Below are 11,156 nucleotides of genomic sequence, written 5' to 3'. Positions count from 1 at the left end.
AAACCTGGTTTATAGAAAATCTATGTATATACTCTTTAATGTGTTTCTGCTGCTTGTCTTTATTTTGATTAAAAGGTATAAAGATCATTTTCAGATGTGTCTTACTTAAACATCTTTCATTAATAAAGCACAATAACTTGTGACTTAATTTTTTATCCCTGCATTGTGGTGCTCTTTTTTATCTTTTTGTCTGCCTTCTGTGTTGTTTGTTTACAATACTACACAATTTAAGGTAGTTTTAGAGACATTTAATGAAATTTTATTGTCATATAATACAAAAGGACTAACATCAGAACTAAATGACATCATATAGCTGATGTGACATAAGATGAACTTCAAAAGAAAGAGAAAAAGAAAGAAAGCAAGCTTTCCATCACAACATAAATATTCACTAAGGGTTTTGTCATGCATTAACATTCAGTAATTATAGTTCAGTCATTGCTGTCTTGAAAATGACAGGAATTGGTTCTGTATTCCAGTAAAAGATGTGAAATGTTTTACTGTGTGTAATGCTTATGTGTGCAGTGCTTATAATGTTCAATTAAACAGAAAAATAAAAATGTATGCCATGTTAGGTTGGATGATACAGCATTTGCTAATACCTAACAGGCTTTTCTTGCGTGTTAAATAGGCTGGTATTGTAGAACATGAAAATGGGTTTGAACATGTCTTTAAATCTGTTAAATCAGCAGTCTTATTCAGTCCTGCTCGATAATTAGTGAACTAATGTAAGTAAGTGTCCCACAAAGATGAGTGCAGACAAAAGACTCTAAAGCTGCAGCGATTTAGCAAAGAAACGGTAAGCTATTGTCTGAATAAATTATGTGGAAATACGCTGTTCAGGAAAACAGACATTAGTGCTATAAATGAAACTGTCTGCAGTCATACCCATCTAAGTGGTATTTCATTTCGTTTTGAGCTGACACACTTTGTTAAACATCAACACACTCAGCAGGAAACATCCAACCACAGAATACACATGCATCAGTTTTTCACAATTACAGGCAGCAATAATGCTGGTTATACACTACAAACACCATAAAAAAATAACAGAGAAAATAAAACTACAGATGTTGAGCACGTTCTTTAATACGTCCCCCAAAGCAAAATAGTCAATACTGCATGGTACAGATGAAACAATTTAGCAAACTTTATAACATGTCTGGTACATTTCCCATTAACACTAACACTATACCTACTTTTCTAGAACACCGTTTTGTACATTATTGGCAGAACAATGATGTCACTTCAATACCAACAGCAAATAGTTACCATAGTTACCTGTGGCACAATTTTATATAAAAACAATGAGACTTTCTCTCAAAATATAATGGCATATTGCTTAAATGGTAACACTTTGTCTGTGACTGATCTATGGCCTGTGTCAAATAACACATGATGTACATATTGTAACTGATTTGATCCAGATTTGATCCATATATAATTTGATCCAGATCAGATGTCTGCTAGGTCATTTGGAAATTTGAAAAAAAAATGAAGTGGTTTATGGATGATGATAATAATAGATATAAATGAAGCTGGATTCAGTTGTGTAAAGGCCACAGACTCTACTCTTGGTGTTCTAGTCCTGCACAACACAAGATTTCACTAATCCACTGACAACTAACAGCAATAGAAACCATTTGCTTTGTAAGACAACATGTGACGTGTATTTTGCATTACAATGTATAAACGTGGCAAACTAAAATATATTTACAACACTGCTTTACTAATGCCGACGCCAGAAAACAATAAGCAATCATCAATACTGGAACTTTACACACAAATAGCAATTTTCTACAGACAAATATGTTTAATCTCCTCTTGAAACACACATTTTGTCTTTTTGCAGATTCTGTTTGCAAACAGAAAGTCCAAAAAAAGGCTGAAAGTACTGTCATCTACGATGGTGAACTAGTGATTTAGATTATATAAAAACAAAATATGAAAAAAGTTTTTTTTAAAGCTGTGATTGAATTTGGAAATATTAAAGACATACTAAACCACATTTTAATATATGTAGAGATCAAAAGTCAAATTGAAGGCTGAGAAAAACAAAGAATGACATTTTCTGAAGGCCTCTTGGTTTTTAACACAGATTATTTATGTACAATAAAAGCACTTTACTAGAGCCACCAGCTTTATGCTTTTTCAGTTTAATACTATTAGATTATCTTACCTATCTATTAAATTGTGTAGTCTTTCTTTTGTGCAAAAAAGGCACTTCCATGATAAACTTTTTGAGCATTACTATTAATAGAATATCGCTTTTAGGATCCCCTTGTAAAGAAATCTGAATTAACATCAGCTGCAAGCTTCCACAGCATTTGCAAACAAGTTCGGCAATACCAGCTGTCAAAATATCTAAATATTAATCTTTGGACTACCAAAAGTGCCATGTGATACACCGATTTTGCTTTCTATATGGGTAAAATTATAATAATAGTATTCTATTGTGATAGTAAATTTAAAAATCATCAACCAAACAAAATATTTATAGGATATTAATACCAAAAAATCGTGTTACTAAAAATATGTCCAAAATAGTCACTTTCTAGTTCTGAAGCTAAAGATTTTTTAAGATTTAAAAAGTACATATTTACAATAGGATGATCTCACTGATTCATGCAAACAACTAGAATGAGCCAAACAAGTTATACAAAATCACGAGGTGCTTTGCTTGTTGTTTGCTTTAATGACATTTTCAGTACTAACGGCTGTTTACAAAATTCCAGGGCAAAAAAAATACGAGACATTCACTTAGAAAATCACAAAATCTACTATTTCAAATATTGAATGTATTACTTTTAGTTTGCATGTGTTTGATTATTTATCTACATAATAAGAGATCCATAAGAAATTATTACCCAACTTTATGTTAACAAAAAATGGTCCTGAATTGACCGACCATATGCATTCACAGTTAAAACCGACAGCAAAACTACAGTGTGGGGAAAAAAAGCATTAATGTGCTCTTTTCCTACTTCATATTAGACAACTTTCCCAAGTGAGTAATCCTGTGTGCTTTAAAAACTGAATAGTTCATATCGTCCTCATATCGACCAACATAAAAAATGGCACAAATTGCATGAGGTCTACCTCAGTTATTCAGTTTCTATTCTTTTTCAATTCATTTCACAAATTTGATCTTGACGTTCCATTACCGAATACATTATAATAAATATTTACATTGGCAGGAAGATCGGAGCATGGTCTAGAGCAAGTCCAAGATCGTATTTACCAGCACATGGAGAAACACTGAACAATTTCTAAATGAAATACTTCTGGTTGATTAGTAGCTAATTTTATATCTATATTTGTATTGGGTTAAATCAAATAGATTCAAAGTTACTATTTCACTACTGAAATATCCCTTTTTTGATAGCTTGACTAATAGTCTACAGAAAGACGTCAGAGTGTTTCCCTTTGTATCATCCAAGTTTTTTTTTTTATCTAGGATCATTGTAAAACAATTTAAAACTGGTCAAGAGAAAAAGGTCACATTTTCTTGATCATCAACATATGCACGAGTTCTATGGAATGTCGTCGATATTTAGCTTTCGTGTTCAAGGTCATTGCATTGAATCGATGTCAAATATTTCTTTCACTTGGCAAAACAATGCCAATGAAATTCCATCATTTATATAAGGGCTGAGCCAAACATTTTTCTTCTTGACTGTATTATCATTAAAGGTGTTGAATTCTTGAGTTCACAAGCAGATTTCTCTGACAAATAGGCTCCAGCATCTCTTTGCACCGCACAATGCAAGTTCCTACAAGTCTCTGAGGTCAAACTGGACTAATATAGTGCTAGGTGTTAGGAGTTCAGTGTGTGTCTGCGGACTTGAGAGGCTGCAGCTCATGTGGCTGGAGTCTCGGCCTGCAGGCTGGACATGCGGATCTGCGAGCTGCTTTTGCTGAGAATGGAGATCTGCGTGCCTCCATTTGCACCACTGCTGGCCAAGGACGGGTGCCTGTGCTTCATATCCACAGCAAAGTAACGATTCACAGTCCAGCTCCTCCACTTTCTCTTCACCTCTGACTGCACCTTTAGGAAAAGGTTTTGCAAGATCGCTCAAGTGGAATTGGCAAGTGAATTTCTAATCTCTGAACTGGTGCGGCATTCCTGAAATACCACTGATCAGAATAAAGCTGGCAATTGACATTCAGAAAAAAAATTCTCAATACACTTTTGTTTACAATTAATTACTCATAAGCACCCAATCTGACAGGTCTGTCAGGTTGCTTGCTCATGGTTTTTATTTAGTCATTGTGGCTTCTCCTGCTCTGCTTTATCCACCTCTGCAACTCTCACAGCTTTCAATCCAAGAACTTTGCACAAAAAAAAAGTACTTGGCTGCTCATTAATATAATTGCTGGGCCCTGGGAAAGGGAATAAAGCTTCAAGTTGCCATGGAAACACATCCCAATTCCAACAAAAGGACAACTGTTTCTGATTCTGACCAACACTATCTGAAAAAATAAGTAAAGTTTATTCTATAATGCATTTAATTACACCCTATTTTATATATTCCTGTGCAGAATATTTTTTATGGTTTGGAATTGCTTTATGTAATACTTTTTTATGTATTTTTTAAAGGCAAAGTAAGTTCCCAAATCCTCCAATCTTTTGGATATAGGAGTATAATTGTACGGCAAGCATTTATATTCTTGATAAATTCATCATAAATAGATTTTATGACATAATTATAGAACATATTTATACATTTAGTCTAATCATGTGTTTCTTCTTGAATTATACCCATGTATAACACTGAGTACGATGGCTGAGAAGTGCAAAACACATTTACAAATGCAAAAACAAAACAACAAATCCGAAAACACATTACCAAATCAAAAACAAATTAACAAATCCGAAAACACATGAACAAATCCGAAAACACAACAAGCCAGAAAAACTAAAAAAGGTAGGTATAGTTTGTGAATGGAAACTTACAGTTAATTGGACGAGACACCTGTCATTCACCTGTATATCTTGACTGACAGGTGTCTTGTCCAATGAGCTGTAAGTTTCCATTCACAAACTATACCTACCTTTTCCGGTTTGTCTGAATCGTTGCACGAAACACATTAACAAATGAAAACACAACGACAAAATTCAGACAAACCGGAAAAGGTAGGAATAGTTTGTGAATGGAAATCTACGATCATGTTGTGTTTTCGGATTTGTTAATGTGTTTTCGGATTTGTTATTTTGTTTTTAGATTTGTTATTTTGTTTTTAGATTTGTTATTTTGTTTTTGCATTTGTTATTTTGTTTTCGGATTTGTTATTTTGTTTTCGGATTTGTTAATATGTTTTGCACGTCTGGGCCACCGTACAATGACTCAAAATATCAACTGAAATAAAGACCTACCTCTCCATTGAGGAAACAGTACAGTACAGCAACCACAAAGCCCTGAAAAAAGACAAAATTATGTTCAAACATCTAAAGTGTTTTGTTCCTCCAATAACACAGCAATTTGCTGGGGATTATAACGACTCTTTAATGGATAAACATATTGTGCTTTTTAACACTTTAGTTACATTCAAAGTTGCTGAAACGCTGCATGATATCACTTATTATAACAGCTGCAGTATACTAGTTGTTCCCGTACCTTTTTCCTTTTAGTAGTTTAATAAAACAGTAATTTGAAACCAAAACTGCAAAACTAACTGAGAAACTTGACATTAGAGACCCATTCAATACAATAAAAAACACCTCCATTACCAGATCAAAGATTATAGGTTTTATACTAAGCAATATATTTAAGTATTGACTTTATATTTAAGCAATATCTATATTATTAGCATTAGTTTGTGTTAGATATGCTAAAACAGTTACAGAATTAAACAAGCAAATCCATATAAGTCTGCGAATTATAACAGACACTAGTGTCATAAGTATGGTATTATAAAAATATAAATTAATACTTTTTAACGAATCAGCCTTCAGTATTGAGGTGATATAAATACATATGGTGTATTCATTTGGTGTATTATGTAATACATAGTATTACTGGGGAAATATAATATATAGTAGTTTCCAGTACATAAGTGACTGAAAAACATCCATTCTGCAATCAGTGAAACAAATATTCTGCTAAAAAGTTGAAACTGTAAGGCATTTTTCGAATAGAGCAGACGTAAACGCTTCTGCGTAACAAACAGATCGAAGCTTAGATCGAAGTAAAGACAAAAGGTTCAGCTTCACTACCTGGAAAGAGCCAAGACCCAGTTCAAACACGAGTCGTTCTCTCTTACTGACATCCTCAGGAGTGAAAGCAAACACAGTGTAGTGGATACCAAAAAGAGGGATGAGCAGGAGAGTGGAGCGAGCAAGACGTCTGTCAAGGACAAAGCATTTCCAAAATGTTAGCAAACTAATGCGCTATGCAAAGACACTTAAATGAAAAGTGAAGTAATATTTATGATTAAACTTACAAATAAATGCTGGATTCGTTGCCTCCTATGTCAGGAGATTGCAACTTCTGGACAAGAATTATAATGATCCCGATAAAGAGGACAAAGTTGATCTGAAATTTAAAAATGAATTTGTGTGTATGTTACTTTTCATCAAATAACAGTACTGATATTAAACCCATATTCATGAAAAAAATATATTTGTACTCATAATTATCCCATACATAAAACTGATGCAAAGCACATATATTGCATACATGTCCATGTTTGGATTTCACAGATATAGAAATGTATGTCAAATACTCGTTCAAAATATCACAAAAATGCCTGTTTTTATATAAGTAACATGTTCATATATGGGTAAAAGATGTTTATCCTTATATATACATGTATACATGTGTGTGTGTGTGTGTGTGTGTGTGTGTGTGTGTGTGTGTGTGTGTGTGTGTGTGTGTGTGTGTGTGTGAATGAATAGATTAATTAAATGTTAAATAAACTGATGAACTGTGACTTTAGCTTGTGTAACACATAAAATCAAAAAAATAGAAAAAAAATACTCTTTTCCAATAACTTAATACTACTTACTTTTTATAAATCAAGTAACTCGAATACAAAAAAAAAAACATTAAGGCAAACAATTTTGTATTCGAATTACTTCGTTTATTCCATTTAACTACACACAGAGCATTGTGTTTCCCTGCGGACCGTTACTACTGACGCACTACTCACTACACTCTGGAACACTCGAGGACAGGGGACAGAGAAGACGCTGAAAAACTGGAGGAACGGGAGAAAATGGCAAAGGGGCGAGGAGAAGATTCATATGGAAAAGCAATTTTCTGCCACATTAAAAAAAAAAAAAAAAGAAGCTAATACTGACTTTATTTCTCCAAATTCCGACTTTATTTCTCGTAAAAACAAGTCAGAACTACGAAAAATTAACTCGAAATTGCAAGAAAGAAAGTTGGAAATAGGCAAACTTTTTTTTTGTGTGGCAGAAACGGGCTTCCATAGGATTCAGGCCAAGGAAAACGACAAAGTTTCCAAAGGTTGGGTTAATTTTTAAAAGAAAAAACTGTATAGTGCAATTACTCTTTTAGAAATTAATTTTTATTTATTAATGTGTATTTGCATTTTGATGTCTTATCGCAATTGAATGCAATAAATGAGTTTCGTTTTCACAGATATTCTTGTGTGCAGTTTTAGCAATAAAAATCTTTATTTTACTAAAAAGGAAATTAGTTTTAATTTTAAGAGACCCGTCTTATTTTCTCTTGTATATTATGTATTGGTCTTTAATAAAGAAAAAGGTTTTTGTTGTACTTAGACTTTGTACTCAATAAATAAATTTAGTGCCCATTTGCTGTTATAATAACCTCCATTCTTCTGGAAAGACTAGATTTAAGAGAAAAGATCCACCAGATTTTGGAGTGTGCATGTGAAGATTTGTGCTCATTCTGCCAAAGGGGTGTGAGTAAAGCCTGGTACAGTTGTAGGGTGAGGAGACCTGGGGTGCAGTCAGTGTTCCAATTAATCCTAAAGGTGTCCAGTAGGGTTGAGGTAAAAGCTCTGTAGCAGGACACTCAATCTTCCACTTCAACCCATGTGTGTACGTCATATTTTCATGGATCTGGCTTCGTGCACAAGGGCATTGTCTTGCTCGAACAGGTTAAAGTCTCCTAGTTCAAGTAAAGGAATTTTATGTGGAAAAGTCAGGTGTTCCAATACTTTTGTCCAAATACTGTAGACACTTTTGTTCATTTGTTTTTATGTTGTCGTTTATTATTTATTTATTAATTCCTTTTTTTTAATGTAATAACACGTGATTTAGGATTAATTATGACAATAACATATATGTGGGTTTTTTTTAATCTTGAAGGAACAGGAGCTTAGTTGCAACATACAGTGTGTGTGTGTGTGTGTGTGTGTGTGTGTGTGTGTGTGTGTGTGTGTGTGTGTGTGTGTGTGTGTGTATGTGTGTGTGTCCTTGCCATTTCTGGTACATATAGCATTATATAAAGTTATAAACAACTATATAAAAAGTAATATAATCATACAATAATAGTAATATCAGAATTGGTATTAAAGTGTACAATCTGCAGTAATGTGGGATTTTTTTTGTTTACTTGGAATTAAATATTTGCAATGTGAAATTTATCATGTGTATATAATTGTTAAAAATAAAGAACAGGTCAGTGCAGAACATGGCTTTATGTTATAAAACATAAGTATAAATAATCATGTTCTGGTGTATTAGCACTTTATGGGGCATAATTTGAGTTTATAAAAATTCATGAATCAAGGACTCATTAGCAACTTACGAAGAATTATAAACACAGCAATAATGGATCATAAATATAGAAATTGTAAGATTGTAAGATTTCTTTTATATTACGCACCATAATAGATGCAAGCACAGGTCCCTTAATCACCCACCAGATGGCAGCATTGCTATTTATGTCCCAACATCTGAAAAAATTTTTTAGTTCACATTGGACAAAAAAATCATTAAATCATTAATCATATTACTGATTAATATCAATACAATTCAACTTCACCAATACAATTTTCTTAAATAAACGATGTCATATGTCTTACCCGATGTTATCAAAATGGACACGGAGCATTGCCCAGACTGTCACGCACACTGTTGGGGTTCCTGGTTTAAGGATTAGACTGAATGAGTCACACATTCTTAATTCTAGCCTCAGCATCAATGTGCTGTCATCATGTTTTAGCTTACCCCAGCCAATGATGGTGTACCAGTAGAAATATCTCCTCTCAGGGAAGAAGGTCTCCACCAGCAGAGTGAAGAGATACAGTCCCTCAATGAACAGCCAGAAGTAATTTGACAAAACACAATAGTGAAAAAATATCATGACTGCCTTACATTCCACCTGCAAAAAAAGAACACCAAAGTTTCAAAGAAAAAGTCATCCACTATATGCATTCTTAATTTTTTTTTATTACTATTGTTACTGTCTGCTTTTTGCACTAACGTGATATTTATAATTATTTTAACAGAAATGTAAGCAATGAAATATAATTATAATGCAAATGTATTGCAATTTTTTTGTTCGTTCAATAATCCACTCAATCGTGATGGCTTCAGAGCCTTCAGATGATGTTTTGATTGACGGTTTCTCTTAAAACCTGATTGCACTCGATGACCATAGTAACCATAAAGCCATCCTTCTCTCATAATCCTATCCCTCACAATTAAAACCGAATCCCAAAGCGGCAGTGATCTAATCCTGAAAGCACTGCACATCATTTGCACTGCATATGTGATTTGCAGGCACATATTGCAAGTTTTATGTGATACGTTAAAAGAGCCAGGGAATAGAAGAGCATATGTGTGTGTGTGTGTGTGTGTGTGTGTGTGTGTGTGTGTGTGTGTGTGTGTGTGTGTGTGTGTGTGTGTGTGTATAACTCACAGTATGTATAAAGCAGTGGCTGCTGTCCTCCTCGGCATAAAGAACTCCATCTTTAATAAAAACCGAGATGGCTCTCAGGATAAACGACACAAAGAGATTCATGTGGATAAAGTTCCTGGTGCAGTGAAGCTTCCTGTGCGGAAAATCACACATAAAGTTAGTCATGTGTGGAGGATGTTCAAATAAAATCAGCCAGCACATGCATTACAGATACAGAAGAACATCTTTTATCTGACTCATTCGTCGTCCTGTATTGCCGTGAATTTCAATCACGATTCATTTAGGGTGTTGTGCCGCTGCTGATGCTATTTATTATATTAACTGTAGGAAGTATAGTAATAGTAAAGGTTATACTATATTATATATCATATAGAAGGTGAAGGAACAGTAGTAGTAGCAATAATATTACACACAGTACCATTTTATTGTTGTATTAACAGGATGCTTTATTGATCTCTCACCTGAACCAGCAGAGGATCACCATGGCAGTGGTGAGAGACACAAGAGACGTGCTGTAGCCCACTGTGTACAGAGCTTTCACAGACACATAGTACTTGTCCTGAAGGGAAGACCATTCAAAGGCACATTACAAGGACAAACTCAAATTCTGTGTAGAAATACAAAATGAGTTCAATTCTGGGTAGAAATACAGAGAAATGTATACAGGTGAGGTTACACTAGATTCAATTTTTTTTTTTATTGGTGGTACTTTCATAAGAACAAGAGTATCTTTCTAATAGGACATTTATTTTAGAGACTAAGGGTTGGTGTATGGTTTAAAAAAAAAAAATTGGGGGGCAAATTAGAAATACATTAATTTAATTTAAATACATTTTAATAAAGTGGGGTGACATTTTTAAAGTAATGTAATGCCAATTTTCTAGAAGAATGGATCATGTTTAAGTGGTTAAACTCTCAACAAATAAGGTGGGCATGAATTAGATTAGGGCACAATTTGATCATAGTTGCAATATGATTTTTTTCTCTTCCTTTCGGCTTCTCCCATTAGGGGTTGCCACAGCGGATCATCCGCAAGTTTGATTTGGCACATGTTTTTACGCTGGATGCCCATCCTAACGCAACCCTCGCCATTTATCCGGGCTTGGGACCGGCACTAAGAGTGGCTGGGGTTGGTTCCCTGACCGGGGATCGAACCCGGGCCGCAGCGGTGAGAGCGCCGCATCCTAACCACTAGACCACCAGGGACCCTGAATATGTATAATCATTAAATCAAGGAATATAACTAGTAATATGAAATAGCTACAGTAGCTTAAGCCTAATTAATACTATGTAAAA

The 11,156-nt window shown here is 34.1% G+C and overlaps 1 protein-coding gene across 1 annotated transcript in view; it reads right to left on the bottom strand.

The window, feature by feature from the left end:
* Positions 1–233: 233 nt before the first annotated feature.
* The window catches only part of adcyap1r1b (adenylate cyclase activating polypeptide 1b (pituitary) receptor type I), a 32,611-nt gene continuing 21,688 nt past the window's right edge, over positions 234–11,156 (bottom strand). Inside the window, exons 6-14 of the mRNA XM_083567460.1 lie at positions 10,322–10,419; positions 9,861–9,993; positions 9,167–9,320; positions 9,022–9,082; positions 8,823–8,892; positions 6,445–6,536; positions 6,218–6,347; positions 5,378–5,419; positions 234–4,048 (exon numbers count right to left, since the gene is read on the bottom strand). Coding sequence (XP_083423586.1) covers positions 3,860–4,048; positions 5,378–5,419; positions 6,218–6,347; positions 6,445–6,536; positions 8,823–8,892; positions 9,022–9,082; positions 9,167–9,320; positions 9,861–9,993; positions 10,322–10,419 — 969 coding nt within the window. The 3' untranslated portion in view covers positions 234–3,859. The remainder of the gene's footprint in view (positions 4,049–5,377; positions 5,420–6,217; positions 6,348–6,444; positions 6,537–8,822; positions 8,893–9,021; positions 9,083–9,166; positions 9,321–9,860; positions 9,994–10,321; positions 10,420–11,156) is intronic.

This window comes from Silurus aristotelis, assembly GCF_946808225.1.
Source record: "Silurus aristotelis genome assembly, chromosome: 2".
NCBI lineage: Eukaryota > Metazoa > Chordata > Actinopteri > Siluriformes > Siluridae > Silurus > Silurus aristotelis.
This window is presented reverse-complemented; position numbering and strand designations above follow the sequence as displayed.